The sequence below is a fragment of the Leucopleurus acutus genome, assembly GCF_964270905.1.
Source record: "Leucopleurus acutus genome assembly, chromosome: 1".
Classification (NCBI taxonomy): Eukaryota; Metazoa; Chordata; class Mammalia; order Artiodactyla; family Delphinidae; genus Leucopleurus; species Leucopleurus acutus.
The window spans coordinates 195524495-195541606 of NC_139142.1; the positions used below are offsets into that span (position 1 = coordinate 195524495).

At 46.5% G+C, this 17112-nt stretch overlaps 1 protein-coding gene across 1 annotated transcript in view; it reads right to left on the reverse strand.

Annotated features, from left to right (window-relative positions):
- Window positions 1–3160: 3160 nt before the first annotated feature.
- BEND7 (BEN domain containing 7) overlaps window positions 3161–17112 on the reverse strand; it is a 77903-nt gene continuing 63951 nt past the window's right edge. Inside the window, exons 9-10 of the mRNA XM_082855442.1 lie at window positions 8938–8991; window positions 3161–5451 (exon numbers count right to left, since the gene is read on the reverse strand). Coding sequence (XP_082711568.1) covers window positions 5390–5451; window positions 8938–8991 — 116 coding nt within the window. The 3' untranslated portion in view covers window positions 3161–5389. The remainder of the gene's footprint in view (window positions 5452–8937; window positions 8992–17112) is intronic.

Consider the following 17112-nt stretch of genomic DNA (forward strand, 5'->3'; position numbering starts at 1 on the left):
CACTGCTGTGGCCTCTCCCGTTGCGGAGCACAGGCTCCGGACGCGCAGGCTCAGCGGCCATGGCTCACGGGCCCAGCCGCTCCGTGGCACGTGGGATCTTCCCGGGCTGGGGCACGAACCCATGTCCCTTGCATCGGCAGGTGGACTCTCAACCACTGCGCCACCAGGGAAGCCCCAGCTCTTCTTTTTAACACACTCACAATCAGCTTCATTTTTGGAAGGCGTTTTAAAGGAATTAGCTGAAGGAGCTTAGTTTCAAAGTTTAGGTTTAAAATGTCCTTCAATTTCTCAGCATTAACAGATAAAAATGGCAAAAAAGTAAAACGCAATTAAAAAGGCCCTTAAGTGTCGAGTCTATTTGGAGCATCAGTGTGTGTAAAGCACAGTGTGCTGTGGGTTATCCCACACGGGAGCCATTTCTAGACTGGTCTTCGGCTTTTCCGTTATGACTCTTGACATTTGTTTAATTTCACTGGTAACAAAATGGAAATAAATAATAAACACATATGTAATATATATATTTGAGGGGAAATGATCAATAGCGTGCTTTGAGAGGCCACAAAATGCAAAAGGAGTTGGTTTGTGTAAATTCAAAGCTTTGCTCTGAATCATTAGAGTTACCGGATTCTCATGGAATGCACCCAGTATCTCTCTGGCAGATTTATGGACACGGCTTCGCCAACATTTCTGAGGAGTGTCGACATAGGGACAAAGGAGGTCCACGTGATCTAAGGCTACGAGACACGGAAGAGGGAGAGGGTAATGTCTGTCCTAGTTCACCTCTGCTGGGGACGATGGGGAGTCGGGGCTCCTAAAAACATGTTTTCCCCAAGGAAACATCTTTAATCTTTAAGTGGCCTTAAAGATAAGATCCCTGACATCACGATGCTTAGATTCCATAGAAAAACCAGATAGTAAACACATAAATAAGCAAAGAGGGGCTTCCCTGGTGGCGCAGTGGTTGAGAGTCCGCCTGCCGATGCAGGGGACACGGGTTCGTGCCCCGGTCCGGGAAGATCCCACATGCCGCGGAGCGGCTGGGCCTGTGAGCCATGGCCGCTGAGCCTGCGCGTCCGGAGCCTGTGCTCCGCAACGGGAGAGGCCGCAACAGTGAGAGGCCCATGTACCGAAAAAAAAAAAAAGACAATTTCAGAGTGTGGTAAGTGACCCGAAGGGACAAAAAGACTGTGGCTTGATGGAGACTGGGAGCTACGTGTGAGCTCTGTGATGATGCCGTTTAGTTCACACTTGAATTATGCGGAATGAATGGGGCTTCAAATCTTGATCGACTCTAGCTTGGGACAAAGCTACCCAGTTTCAGTTCCCTCCTCTCGTTCAGGAACTCAACAGGCCTTATGTTGCTGGTGTTTCCCCGGGGCTCACAGCTGTGCTCCTGGACCCGAGAACAGTACCAGGCAGACCCAGAATGTTCAGTGACCACTCGGTGAAGGAAGGGATGGAGGAGCCCGTGTGCACCTGAACTTGTCCGTCATCTTTCTCCAAGTCGCCCCTCCCCGCCGTCTTCCCAGTCTCGGGAGCGCCAATAACACCAGCACGATTCTCCAGCCAGAGACCTGGGTGTCGGCTTCCACACCTCCTCCCTCCTCCACCCCGAGCTAGTGCATCTCCAAGTCTTGTTGGTCCTCCCGTGCTCCAGCACATGGGGCTTTGTCCTCTTCATTCATCTCTAGCTATTCCCTCGGCTTCTTAATGGGACTCCCTGCTCTAGGCTGGGCCCCCTCCAGTTAACGTCCCAGACTTCAGCCAGACCGATCAAGAGAGCCTATGACTCTGATTGGACCTCTTACTCAGAATGCTTCAGCGGCCCCTACGCGCTCCCAGCTTCTCGGGATGGTTCATAAGGCCTGGCGCGGATAGCACCAGGCCGACAGACCTCCCCAGCGTCAGCCCTCGTCCCTTGCATCGCAACCCCGGCTGTGCTAAACCGACGCAGCATCTACCGACAGTGGGTGTTCAGTAAATGCTTGAGCTGGACTCGGGGTGCAGCTGGGAAATGAGTCAGCCGCCGTCCCCCTGTCACTTGGTTTTAAGGCTGGGCCTGTAGGAGGGGAAGCAACTGAGGCAGGTGTGTGCGCTCTTATTCTACGAGAATGCAAATGGTGCCCCTTCTGCGGGTAAGACTGGGTCCCCTCCCACTGGATGAGAAAAGCCCTTCAGGGGAAGGGCTTTCAGGAGAAAAGCCCTTCAGGGCCCCAGGCGACACACGAGGCACAGATCCTTGCCAGCGAGTGGGAGCAAGGGCATCCCGGGGGCCCGGGGCCAAATCATGTGATGTGGCAATAATACAATAATACAAATAATTTCCCCGCACCAAGGGCCGCACCAAGCCCTGGCGGGATTACAGCAGGAGGGGCAGGCTGGTGCCAGGCCCCCGGCTTCCAAGGGCTGCGCATGCGTGGAAGACTCTAGCTTGCAGTAGTTTAGATTTTCTCTCTTTGCAAGCAGTTCACCCTGTCACCTTCTCTCCTGCAGTCCGCCTGCTTTCTCACCCGCGACTACTGCACTCCTCCCAGCTGTAGACTGGCTCAGCGCCAATGCCTCCACAGAAGGAGGGCCCAAGACGCAGACCCCGAGCCAAAGCCCCGACAGAGCTGGCCGGCCAGCCCGGGGTGCCTTTGGAGGCAGGAGGGGGCAAGTCCCCACGAGGAGTAGCGCCCCCCTGTGTTCAGAGAGGAGAATAAAGCAATTAGGTTTGAACAGCCACTTTGCGTTCGAGAAGATTGATTTGTCCTTCTGATGTGTTGTTTCCATAGAAGCAGGGCTTAGCCTTTTAAGTGAAGCTTATGAAGCTTCCTAATTCAGTTAAAATTAGGCTTCAAGCATATCACTACTTCTCAAGTGTTACTGTGGGACCTGCCACTGATCTAACTTCCAGGCGGAGCCTGTGACTTAATGCATTCCAAGACACTCTTTCTGGTGGCAATCTGGTTCGTTCGTTTAATTTTTAAAATTAACTTCACACGGAGAGAAAACTTTCTGCATAAGATCACCAGAGTACTAATAAATACCTTTTAATTAATGGCTAGCATTGTCTCCACTTCATAAAGGCAGGAGGGTTGGCACACAGGCAGGAGACAGGCGCGTTCAATTAAAGTAATTTATTGTATTCTTCCAGAACAGACATAAAGGGCGTCTTGGAAATTGATATCACAGCACGTGTTATACACCATTTTCACAACTAGCCTTGTGTTGAATATTTTTTAAAGAACATAGTAATCTTAAAAAAATCTAAATATTTACATATTAATAAAACATACATACAGAAGATTGAGACCTTATCCATAGGTATGGAATAATTCTTTTTTGTTTTTGCTAAGAAAACCTATAAAAAGGATTTCTGAATAAAGTCTGAACAGTAGTCGCAGTTAAGTAAACACAGTTTTAATTTATAAAATATGATTTTACGGTTGCAGTTTTATGCTGTGTATTTCCAATCTGTGAATCCATTGCACATATCCGAGAGCCGAACAATCCCCACCCACCCCTCAAGTAGTGAAAAATTCAAGCTCTCGCCCAGTCTTGGCAGGAAGTGCTTTGAAGGTTCATGGTGTATATTTAACAGATTCCACAGCTGTAAGGTAAATGTTTCTACTTTTATTTGCAATGTATTCATCTTACTGTAACAGAGTTGAAAGGTCACTAATTAATCTTTCCAATTCCCTTGAGAAAGGCTTCCTTCTGAGAGGCAGAAGACAACTTTTACAACATATCTTGCAGAAAAACAAAAGCCTGGGTTCACAATACTTCATTAGACTCCTTGGCGAACAGAGAGGCTGGTGTCAGGGAAGGGGTTACTAACTGGCCTGAAATCGAAAAGGCTAGCTAAACCTGTGATGGAAACCATTGATCTGAACCTTCCTTGAGGCTCCGAAAAGAAGATAAAAGACACACGTGTATGAGATGTAGCTGTCTAGCAGGTGGATTGATTCCATAAGCCACGCCTAGACCAGCTTTGTCACATCACAGGAATGCCTCCTATGGTCTTGGGTTGATTAGCTGGTCTTTAGTGGGTACTGCCTCCCCCTAGAGCTCCCCTCCTAGCCCAGGGTTAGCTGCCCCGAGTGACGGGATGGTACAGGTACCTGGGATGGGGTAGTCAGGAACTGAGGTTCCCAGCTTGGCTAGCCCATTGATGGCTTGTTGCCCAGCGCTGGGCATCCGTGATCCTCATTCCTCCTTAGCTGCCTCGCCACAAACCGAGGGAGTGGGACTAACGGTAACTCTGAGCTCTTACACTCTCCGATTTGATAAAATAAGTGCCAGGGACGTGTGTTAAATGGTAGCACAGCGTTTCCCCTCCCCACGCCCCGGGGGTCTGGTGTTTCTACTGTCCAAAGTTCTTTCAAGCCAACTTTTGGCCTTTGGGTCAAGTGCCAAAACTTCACGGTAATTTGCTTTATACAATAAATGAAGTGTAAATGCAATGCCTCCACATACACAGGCATTTTGAACTCACCACCTTACTAGAGAAAGGAATCTGGAGGCAAACATCTCTGTGAAACAAATACCCACATGCCCAAAATATTTCTTTAAAATGAATCCACATTTTCACTTGTTGGTTTTATATAAAGCGGGGGGCAAGTGTACCAGAGCCACGTGAAGTATAGAAGATCAGGTACATTTGTGGCCAGTTGCCACGTGATGCCACAACCCTGGACCACTCAGCTAAAACCATCTGTTAAAATAGTTGTCGGGTGTCATGTGGATAGCTGGTCACTTTGAGCTTCTCACCTTTTAATTAGTTATTTTGTCACTGTGTTGACATAGCCTACGTGAAAGATTTTTCTTTCCTAAGAATTTACGTATCGTTTGCACTTATCAGTGACAAATGATTATTCTGGGGAGAAAATGATGCCACAAATGATTTCATCTAATAGATCAGAGCTGTCCTGTCTCCCAAAACAACTTTTCCATCTTCTAAGCTGTTGAAGATCCTAATTAAGTTTGGCCTTCAACACTGCTTCCTTGGTCCGGAAAGAGCCATTCTCCTCTATACTGCAACTAAGCAATTTACATTAAAATAAATACGCTTCAAAACTCTATACCATATTCACACTGAAAAAGAAAAAAAAAAAAAAAACAGGGAAAATAAAACTGCTGCTTTTTCATGGACATTGAACCAACCCAGTGATATGCTGGACATTTAAAGGCTGAGAATTCAACTCTGAAGATGATTTTTAAAAATCTTAGACCAAATTGGAGGCTTGATCATCACACATTACAAAGAAAGAATATGAAAACTATTCAAACGTGACGGGTCAGCTTCACAGAACGCCCACACTTTGCAGTAACCTGAAATGCTAGTGGATCTTTGAGGAAATTCCAATGGAGGAGATGCGTGCGCTAAGAAGTGTCGCTAAAGGGAAGTCTAGGCAGTGAAAGCTGTCTCTGTGTCTTCCGTGTTTTCTCTCCTGGTGTCAAATATATGACCTACAACAGAGACAAGAAAGTGAAGGGGGGCCGCTTCTCTAAGGAAGAGTTGTACGCTTGTCTATGACACGGCCAGACGCAGGACCTCATTGGTAAGGTGTCTGTGTTTCACCTCTAAATCAGTATTTTTTAGCCAAGGCTTTAGGTGTGCCGAATGAGTAATTTTAGCCATTAGAAATCTGTAATGATGATTTTTACAGGAAAACCCATGAATGTGGGTTCCTATTCGAGTATGTTCATATCTATCATCCAGGAGTAGAAAATGGCTAAATAAAATACGATATGGCCTGTAAGACGGAATATAGTGCAGCTATTAAAATAATGTGTAGGGAGATTTGTAATAAAATGGGAAACGCTTGTTAGGTGGTAAAACCAAACAGAACAAAACTTTAGGAAACAAAATTGGATGGATTTGGCCTCCATTATATAAATTAAAAAAATACAGAGAAAAGTCTGGGAAAAAACACCCAACAATAATGGTTGTCTCTGGGTGGTAAAGGTAATTTACATTTTCTTCCTTACACTTTTCTGTATTAATTTCTAAAACGTGTGCAAAAGAATGCCAATTTATGAGCAAAAAATGCTAAGCCTAGGTGCGCTCTGCACTGTTCTATTTCAAATCCAGAAGCCTCCTTTAAATTTCAGTACTGTTTTGATTTTATTCTCTGTACTCTTTCCCCCCCAACATTGTTCCCTTATGGTGGTTTTTCTCCTTTATCAGAGCTCTGTCTCCACCCCTGGGCTGTAGTAGCCTCTGCCTCTGGTCTGAGGGTGGGATTTGTTCACCAGAACCTAACTCAGTGCTGACTCCTGGCATCGCTCAGAAACGCTTACTGACAGGGTCGAGGGAAAAGAAATTAAGAAAATATGTTTTTCCACTCGAAAAATCTGTATCCATTTTTGTTAAAGCTAGACAAACAGAAGTTTGCTTAAGTGTTAACGGACTGAGATAAATGTCATCTGACACCTGACTGTAGCCGTGGCCTGGTCGGTTCTGGTTCATCGAAACACTTGGGGATTTATTCCCCCGTCCCACCCCTTCCCAACACGCATGAATTTGGGAGGAGAAAAAAGACCTTAATAAGGTAATAAAGGCACTGTTAAATCTTTAAAAAGGACCAACGGTTGCCAGCTCACAGACCAGATGAGGAAGGTCTGGCCAGTGAGTCTCCAATCCAGGGGGGAAGCTGCGTGGACGAGAAGGGTGGAGCTCATCCCTCGGACGGTCTCATTAAGGAGACACGTAAAAGGGGGGCGGACTAAGTCGTGGTGCTGTGTTCAGAGAAGCCCCAGACTGGGCACTCCAGAGACATGCCAGTCTAATCAAGATTGTTTAATTCCATTACTGCAAAATTTGGGCACCAATCCGTGACGTCTCTTCCCATTTTCCAGGTGATAAGTGGTATTATTTATCATGCTGTTTAGTGATTTGTATCAAATATCTATCAGGAGTCTAGTGAAAAAAACTGCAGGAGGGGTCCTACTATTTTCCTCCTTAGGGCCTCACGGCCTTGGGTAGGGTCTTCTTGGGAAGAACCTGAGAGCTGAAGCTGCAGCGGACTTCAGGCTGACTTACGACAGACACTCTAACTGTGAAGACGGGGTGACACTGAGATGGAATCCTAGAGGGATTAGTACATCCATCGCCTCTTAGGATCTTTAGGAAACATGCGGAGAAGGTGTAAGAAAGCTACGCGGTGGATTGGCTGGGAGTTGAGAGGCCTGGGCTCCGGCCAGGCCACCAACCAGCTGTGAGACCTTGAGAAAGTCATTTAGTGTTTCTGGGCCTCAGGCTTTTTTACCTGTAAAATAAAAGGACTGGATAAAAAGAAGGGATGGGACTAGATGATCTCTAACACGCCTTCTTTCTCAGATTCCTTGAAATTCTTTTCACTTCCATGAGGTGGTTCTACCATCCTGTATGTCAATGTTCTCATCTGAAACATCTCTCTGCCTCCATCTTCAGACAGGAAAATGCAAAGGTATTATTTCAAGGGAGTGGTTTTCCAATAATAATACTTCTTAAAAGCCCACTGGGTCAGATGGTGGCCAGGACGGGCAGTGCGAATGTCCTGGGGTCATGGGGGCTGATGGGGGAGGAACCCTGGAAAGTACAACTAGAACAGCAAGGTGTTCCTCCAGAGGTCCTCCCGAAAGGGCACAGTTTCCTCATTAGTAGCAATGCTTCATGCCTCTACCTGGAGTGGGTGGTCAGAACAAGGCTGATAGGAGTTGTCCTGATACTCAGAGGAGCACAGGTTGGGAAGGAACAATAGAGATCATGCATTTCGGTTCTCTTGATTCATAAGTGTGGAAACATCGCCAAACAAGAACTCCCCTTTCTGTAATTTCTATAATGACTATATACAGTGAGAACGTGATAGAAGCCGGTTGCTCTTGCCCTCTGCAGTCATTTCATTATTTGTCCATCGATCTGTTGCTTAGCTACTCAGTGACAGAGAAAGCACCGTATCATTTGCGTGTCCGAGTTTTCTGGCTGCTCTGAAGTTCGCTAACGTACATTTCTGCTATACCGTGAACTCAGGGTAAGTGCTGTCTGTGAACACGGGCCTCGCCGAGTTCCTACACAGACTCACGACTCCTCTCATCCTTGCTGGACCTAACTTAAAACTTACCACCCCAAATGGAGAGAAAACACTGAGTTGAGCTTTTTCATTTACAGGGTTTTTTTTTTGGGGGGGGGCGGTGTGTCTGGGTTTGGTTGTTAGAGAAACTTCAGGTATTTTGAGGGAAGTGAATAAAGAGTCTTGAGACCAACTGAGGGTTGGTCACATGGCTCACTGATCAGACACCTGTCCCTCGGGCTCTCGGGTGAGAACCGATGCAGAGGAGGAGCCCGGGGTCGGAAGGATTACTTGAGAGTCAAATAAGAAGTCGGAATGAAGTCTATGGCTTAACCCTGCAGCAGGTGTGGCAGTGAGATGGTGTATTCAGCTGATCGGGTTACAGCGTGAGGAATGTGCCACCCAGGCTAGATGGATCGAGCACATTCAATCCGTCACTTAAAACACAGTATTCATCGGGTGCCCATGATAGGAAGCGCAGTGACACTGCCTCGCAAAGGTTTTTGCGAGGGAGGTGAGTGAGGCCAGAGCGCATGTGAATTTCATCATAAAATGGATGATCCCTGATCTAAACAGAAATGTCATTTCATGTTAAAATATTTTTTTTAATGTCCCAGGGCTTGGGGAGGCAAAACGTTGTGACACTAAGTTCTTAGGACTTGCTGTTCTGAGGTTATCAGGCAGATGAAACAGAATGTGAAAAAACGGTAGCTTTTCATATTCAATGTGCAAAATCTCTCTGAATGCAGGGCATTGAGCTCCTCTGATTACTAGGGGTTGGGCCTCTTACAGAAGCAGTTTGCTCAAGCATCTGCCTCTCTGATGTTAAAAACATTTTCCATGCAAATATTCTCACGGGCTGTATTTTCCAGCAGGTGATGAAAATGGAAATGTGTTTTACCTGTTGGGGGTAGAGAAACGCAGTCCAGCCGTTCATCACCGTCAGCTGCCTCTGCTGGTTACAAACATGAAACACAAATGTCATTAGTTTCAGGGAGCTCATTCATTCTGCCGAATAAGGTAATACAATTTAAAAGCGCCAGCGCACATAATAGTTTTCACCTTTCTTTTCCCTTCTCAGCTTCAGCCAGTTCACATTAGAGATTTTAGCACCATGATTTAAATATTTTTAAAGTGATGATATAAAATCCATTTTCCTCTATTAACATTTTTTATATCTTAGGAACCTTATTCTATCAGTCATTGATGATTTCAGTTCATTTGCGCTTATTTATATAGGCTTAAGTATCCACCCAGAATCTGGCGTGAATTGTTTAAACAGGATCGTCGAAGGCATGGAGGTCAGGGAATTCCTATGGTAGAATTTTACTTGTCATCCTCAGAGCCATTCTAGTGGGGCAGGCTTAGGACAGCTTGGGAACGAACCTTTCTTTGGAGATGACTGGAAATTCAATCTAAAATCAGCATTAATTTAGTCATGAATAAAATCAGAAGGAGTAAGCATTTCTTCAAATGATTTGTCCCTTCTGTGCTTTAAAATGCAAAACTTTGCTCATCTCTGATATATTTCAATCTCCTGAAGAGTTTTCCAAAGGTAGATCCTTCCGTCACAGAAAACCTTCCAGCAAGTACAAAAAAGAAGGTGCCCGTACGTTTCCTGATAAATGGTGGGCTTGTCAGTTTCCCCAACGTGCTGTGGACAGGCCAGAACATTCCACGGCTGCTGGGATAATTCTGACCCTGCTCCCTCTGTCCCAGGGCTGCTGCCCCCTTGGAAGTTTCCTGCACATGTGTCCGTGAGGCCAGTCAGGTGAGGGCTGCCCCGTGTAACACGTTGTAATGCTGAGTTGCTGGGAAGCAAACTAATGGTGTGTTCTTGTTTTGACTGCCATGGCTTTAAACGCAATCAGGGTTCAGAGATGGATGGAGACGTTCAGAGATTTCCCCTGGTTCACCCCTCCACCATCCTGCCCTCAGACTGCCACACGACGGCCGCGGTGAAAGACCCTCACCTGCTAAATCCACCACAAAAACACTGAGACAGAGTAGTCAAGACAAGTTTTGGCTGGAGAGAAGGAGCAGCCATGATCCAGCAATCCCACTCCTGGGCATACACCCTGAGAAAACCGTAATTCAGAAAGACACATGCACCCCAATGTTCACTGCAGCACTATTTACAATGGCCAGGTCACGGAAGCAACCTAAATGCCCATTGACAGACGAATGGGTAAAGAAGATGTGGCACACATATACAATGGAATATTACTCAGCATAAAAAGGAATGAAATTGGGTTATTTGTAGAGACATGGATGGACCTAGAGACTGTCATACAGAGTGAAGTAAGTCAGAGAAAAACAAATATCGCATATTAACGCATATAGGTGGGATCTAGAAAAATTGTACAGATGAACCGGTTTGCAAGGTAGAAATAGAGACACAGATGTAGAGAACAAATGGTACGAATTGGGAGATGGGGATTGACATATATACACTAGTATGCATAAAATAGATAACTAATTAGAACCTGCTGTATAAAAAAAATAAAATTCAAAACAAAGCAGCAACCACTAAAAATTATGTTGTAGATGAATGTTTAATATTGCATAAAGCATTCCAGTCAAGTGATGGGATAAACGGTAAGGTTAGAATTCTATAAATAGGTTTATGGACAAAACACAGGACATACTAAAATGTTAAGTGTTTTTCTCTGCATGAAAAGCTTATGGGTATTTAAAATTTTGTTCTTTGAGTTTTTAAATTTTTCTTATATATTTAAAAAATAACAAACATGTTGTTTTTATATTTAGAAGATATTATTCTCTTCTGATTGGCTTAAGTGAACTTGAATAGGAAGATGAAGTACACCGTAGTTCTTTCATTGGGATTTATTTATTTATTTTCACTGTTCAAGGTTTATTTATTGTTTTAGTTGGTATAACACTTAGATAGCTGGCTGCATTATTTCCCAGGATTTTTCTTTTTTACATCACATGGCAGTGTACACCATTCTGGTACATATAGTATATAAAATAAGATTCTTTAGAGCAGTTATGCATGGGACATGCAATACTGGATTTATCATCAATCCCAGGATGTGATTCATTGGAGAAAAAAAAGTTGGACTAGGCATCTTGGCTAAAGGAACCAGAAGATTTAAAAGATTCTTCAGTAATAATAATAATTATTATAATGGGCATCACCATTTACTGAATACCACCTCCTGAGCAGTTATTATATGCATTGTGTCAGCTGACCCTTGGCAACCCCTATGAGGCAGGTCTATCTTATGCCCATTTTAAGAAATGAGGCAACGGAGACAAACAGACGTTAAGACGTACCAAGGGTTTGACTCAGGTTAATGCCCGGGCTTGACCTCTTCGCTCGCTATGTATAGTCCAAATATAAATCACAGGCATCACTATAAGCTGCAATTGTAAAACTTCAAGCTTTAGTTCATTTGACACTTTAGTAACTTTCTCTACCTTCCATGAAAAGCAGCTTTTCATTTAGTGATGACAAAAATCAGTTCTGGGTGTAAGTTGATCTTCCCTTTGTAATTCAGCTCTCCTCACTTTAAAAAAAAACAGGCCTGTGCAATTATGTGCTTTACTAAGAACCAAACATACACAACCCCAAATCTGTAAAGGATTATGTATAAATGAGTAGCTGCCCGTGCACAAACAGGGCCAAGTGTTGTGGATTAAGAACATGACTGTTAACTTAAATGTGATTCTAACATCTGTCTGTAACAACAAGCTCACAATCTTTCTTCTCTGGTGACAGGCAAGTTGTGAAATTCGGGAAAGATGAAGCAAGTCCAATAAAATTTTAATAGCAGTGACAGCTTTACTCTTAGATCCAACACAAATTAAAAAATGGCGATTTTTGCACTGAGGAAATAATCTAATGAAAATGATAAAAATGCACACCAGAAAAGGAATCATTCCAGCTATCGAAAAAAAATGTATTACATGTGGTGAGAGCCCCAAATGAATCTCTATTTGGATTCGCAGAACCACCTTTCAGACGTGTGACGGGCACTTCCTTTTTCTGGAGGCGTCGCCGGCTGCCTTTAGCAGCGAGTTGATTACCTGCCCAGGTAGGGTCTGTACCTTATTCCAGGAAGTGAGCCAGATATGATGAATAAGACTGAAGCTGTGGAATATCCATGAGACGCCGTATTGTCATTGAGACCGAAAAGGAGACAACAAAAAGAGCAAGCAATAGCACCGACCCCGGCCCCTCAGTTCTCATCCGCATGACCACAGTAACGCGTGCGGCTCCACTTCCGGTTTGCTGGGATCCCACTCCTGTGCCGCTTGGGGAGAAAGAGGTGGGACAGGATTTGACACAATTGGGAGGCGAAGCCTATTTGGCAGGTCACCGTGGGTGTGCTGTCATCTTGCTCCTGTGTGGTCTGTGTGTCAGCGTTAGCTTTGTCCTTCAGCCACCCTCCCCTTCTCAGACGCTGATGGAACCTGCTAGACAGGCTGGGGAAACCTGCCAGGGTGCCCACCACAACTCTCTAGGCAGAGAATCTAAACCCAGTGTCAGAGTGGAAGCACCCTCGATCAAATGAGAGGACGACTCCAGAACAGGGTACGCGGTCATCTGAGCGGGCGAGACGCTCCACAGGAGGCGGGGGGGGACTGCACCCCATTCTGTACCCACAGGCACACGAATTACTAATCCAAACCCTGAGATGGTTAAGAAACGTGCTCACTGGCCAGTCTATTTGGGGGAAAGAGAGACAGGAACGTGGAGGAAGGTCCCCACTGTGTGCATGTGTATGCTGTGGGGAAGGGAGTGGAGACCAGAACTTGTGATAATAACTGGTCTCAGCATCTGACAACAGAAAAAAAAAAAAGGTGTGTTTATGTATAAAATACATACAGAAGGGGAACAACATTGCAACAGAACTTGCTCTTCTAGTCATGTGGCCTCTGGCAGCAGAGCTGCTCCTGTGTCTCTGAGAACAGTCTTCTCCAATATACCCAGTATACGCCCAACACTCCGCTCCCTACGTGTGTGTCTTCCACCTTCAAAGGTGACTCTTCAGGGCTTCCCTGGTGGCGCAGTGGTTGAGAGTCCGCCTGCCGATGCAGGGGACACGGGTTCGTGCCCCGGTCCGGGAAGATCCCACATGCCGCGGAGCGGCTGGGCCCGTGAGCCATGGCCGCTGAGCCTGCACGTCCGTCCGGAGCCTGTGTTCCGCAACGGGAGAGGCCACAACAGTGAGAGGCCCGCGTACCGCAAAAGAAAAAAAAAAAAAAAAAAAAAAGGTGACTCTTCAAATGGAAACTTTTCAGCTCCTTTAGAGACTGTTATTCACTCTCCTCAGCTAGAGGCACAGGTTCTGGGACACCAAGCCCTCTTCCTGCTTCCTCTGGGTTGTCTCCAAAGCTCCTCAATCAGTAACATCCGGATCCTGAATTTATGCCGTCCTTTTCCCTCAAGCTCCCAAGGAGCTCCAAGCATTTCCCACGTCCTGCCGCCACCCACTGTGATGCAGGAAGAGGTCCTAGGTAGAGGAAGCAAGTGCAGATTTGCTAGAAGCTGGTGGCGCAGCTGGGGCCAAGGCGCGGGGACCGCAGGGCAGCTGGTGGATGGATCCTGGCCCCTCTGACCCTTTGCCTTTCCTTTGGACTGAGCATTACATTTCAGTCTCTTCACTATGACAAATCTTAGATCTCTCTGATACTGTATTTAGTGTCTTTGTTTTTGGGTTTGACAACTTGCTCTGAAAAGTGACAGGTAGGTCAAGTTCTCACATACTCAGAACCATCAGGGTTGCTAACGCAGAACCTAGGCAACATAAGACCAACTTAATACTCAACTAGCAAGGACACCGCTCAGCTGATACCTGGAAGTAAAGCTGAGGAGACACGCACCCAGCAGGACACCAGTGCTTGCTTAATGAGGGGTTACTCGCGGGGTGCTGTCTTTTATAACACCTGTCAATTGCAAAAAGTGCTTTCCCTGGAGCCTGAAATCTAAGGGGGCAGAGTCACAAAGGGGCCTTTGTGAGGTGTCTCCAGGCAGAGGCAGGGGACCTTTAGCCTAAGAAGAGATAAGAGAGCCGCCAGCAGGAGGGTGATCTTCCCACGTGTTTCTCAGTGAAGCCACCCAGAGTGAGGTGTGGGCGCCTTGACCCGAGACTCTGAACCTTTGGGGGAGCTGGGAGAAGAGGCGATCAGGAGTGAAGAGGCCTCAGAGGACGGGGACAGAGAAGTGAGAGAAAGGGCCTGAGGACGAAGGACGGGGCACCCAGGGATGGCCAGGCGAGTGGCGTACCCAGCATGTGGCCACCCCACAGGTTCTGGGGATGGGGGATGAGGAAGCCTCTGAACCTCCAGTCAGAAACTGCTGGAATATTCTCCAGGATCTCACGTGACCGCGATGAACTGAGACCTTTTTGCTGTGGACAGCTGTCCCTTCATTCCCATTCGCTGGTCCATTCAACAGATATCCTGGCGTGTCCACACTGTGTCACACAGTGTTCTCAGTGCTTAGGACAGAAACATGCAGCCTCTGCTCCTGAGGATTTCGTGGAGGAAACGGGTGTGTCCCTGTCACTATTCAGGTGGCAGAAGATCAAAGTGCCGAGGCCGCCTCTGAGATGCTGCGTGCTTCCAGGCGGAGGGGAAGCCTGGGTGTGGGAGGCCCGCCGATTTCAGACAGGGTGGGGCGGGGCAGGGTCTGGTGTGGCCCAGGGGCGCACCGGGCGATGGCAGGAGGTGAAGGACCGTGCGCGCTGTGCTGGGGGGTATGTAGAAGGGTTTTTATCTGGGCGGACAGGAAGCCAGAAGTATTTAATCTGGGGCGGGGCATGACCGGACCTCATTAGCAGAGGCTCAGGGAGTGGAGGCTCGGGTCCCAGGACGTGGCCGAGCCTGGAGCTGCACACTGGGGAGCCCCCAATGATGGGACAGTGCAAGTCACTTGGGAGGACACACAACGAGAACGAGAAGAAGCACCAAAGATGGAAACCAGGACCCGGGTTTAGGAGACAGGCAGAGGAGAAAGAGGTGGGGAAGGAGACCCAAGGCACTGACAGGGAAATTGGAGAAGAAACAAAGAGAATGAAATCACAGAGCCTGGAGGAAGACAGTTTCAAGAAGGATGTGATTTGAAAGGGTAACAATCAATATGGAGGTCAAGTCTGAGTGTTAATATAAACAAGTGAAATCTGATGATCCGGACGCAAACGCAGCAAAGGTTCACGTACGTAGAGGAGTGGGGTCAGGGGCAAAATGCCCTGGATTCTAAACTGAACTGGGTGGGGAGGCAGACTCAGGGAATGCAGGCCCTTTTGGAAGAAATCTGACCAACAGTGTCAGAGGAGAAAGGAACTTTGTTTGCTGTGTTTTGGTTTTGGTTAGCAAAGGGAAGGAGGATAAGGTCGTGGGCATTTCTTGAGCATTATTACACGTCAGCTGTCTATCGGTGGCAATACTTACATTATCTAATTTTAACTCTGAAAACACCCGGAGGTAGGTATCTGCCTCGTTATATAAATGGAGAAACCGAGGCTCAGAGAGGTTGAGTAATTAGTCCAGGTTCCCAGGAAATTGTAAATGGCAGATCAGAGCCAGGAAAGCAGACCTGTTCTCTCCACTGCACCACGCTGTGTTGATTTGCGATGATTTGGGGGTGCAGGAGAAGACAGCAGTGAAAACTGAGAGACCCAGGGGGAGGATAAGCACATGATTTACTGCCCAAGCCTGAAAGCCTTTGAGAGTGAAAGGGGCATCACTGATAATCATGCCGGGACAACAGGAGCAAAGCGGCTGCCCCAGCACAGCAGGCTGGCTGGTCCCCTGACCGAGGACACGACGTGTGGCTGCCTCAGTGACCTCCATGCCGCCAAGCGTGGCTGCGCGCAAAGACATCTTCCGAGAGGTTCGCTAGCTTCACTGATAAAGACGTTCATGTACAACCCGCGTGTGGAGCCTCAGGACAGCTCTGAGGCAGGCTGTACGTCTATGCCCAGTTCGTGATGGGGACCCGAGATGAGAAGTATGGAGTGACTTGTCCAAGGTCCAGAGCTGGTGAAGAGCGGACGTGAGCCCTGGAAACCAGATCTACTGACTCTGATGCGACTTGTTACCTAATGCAATAATCCATTTGGTTACCAGTTAAACATCGTAGTAGTCCATTGCTCTTTATAAAAAGAGCATCAGTTAAGTGTAAAAGAAGTCAAAAGGTTAAAAAAGGAGGGAGGGAAGATTTTTAATAAAAAAAAACCTCATCCAGTTATAGCTGGATAGGGTGGCGTCTTGCTGGCTACTTTTATAGAGCTGTAAGGTTTTTCACCCTGAAAAACCACTCGGTCCCTCGGTGCTCTGTGTCTTGTTGAGTCACGGGCACTCCCAGCCTGAGCCCGGAGCTCTCCTCCCCGGGGCTGGTGGCTGGGCTCTTCCGCAGGCTTGGTCACGGTTACTCCTACTCACAGTGAAAGTTCAAGTAAGAGGCTGTGTTACAGACAGTCTCACAAGTTTGTACTGCTGTTCTGTGGACCCCCAGAGTGTGACATTCAAGCATCTGAAACCTGTCTCCCAAACTCTCACACCACAGCCACAGAAGCACAGAAGGCTCTTAGCAGGCCAGGGGGCCTGAGGTTTGATCGGTTGTTTTTTGTTTTGTTTTTTAAAAATAATATCTAGAGGCTTGTGGCCTCCTAGGGGTGATTATTCCTACATAATGGCAGAAAACTGACCTCAAAAGGATTCTTCATTGGTAAATTGTCCCACCGTCACTTTGGGGAGAACAAGATTTCAAATGACCATCTCTAAATAGTCATAATTCAACTGGTGTTCACCTTTCCTGGAAGAATGATCCCAGAACCACCAAGCCCAGATTGAAAGAAAAAAGAGAAAAAAGTAAATAACTGACTTAAAAATCTCTTTCTATTTTACATGGTGTTTCTGGTAAGATGATTATTGTGTGTGTGTGTGTGTGTGTTTTATAATTTATTTTATTCACTTAGTACAGTAAGAACACCTTTCCATGCAATTAAATATATTTCCACAGAATCTTCTTTTTTTTTTTAACCTTAAGCAACTAGTACTTTTTATGAGGTCATGGAGGTCCAAACAAATAAAAATCAATAGG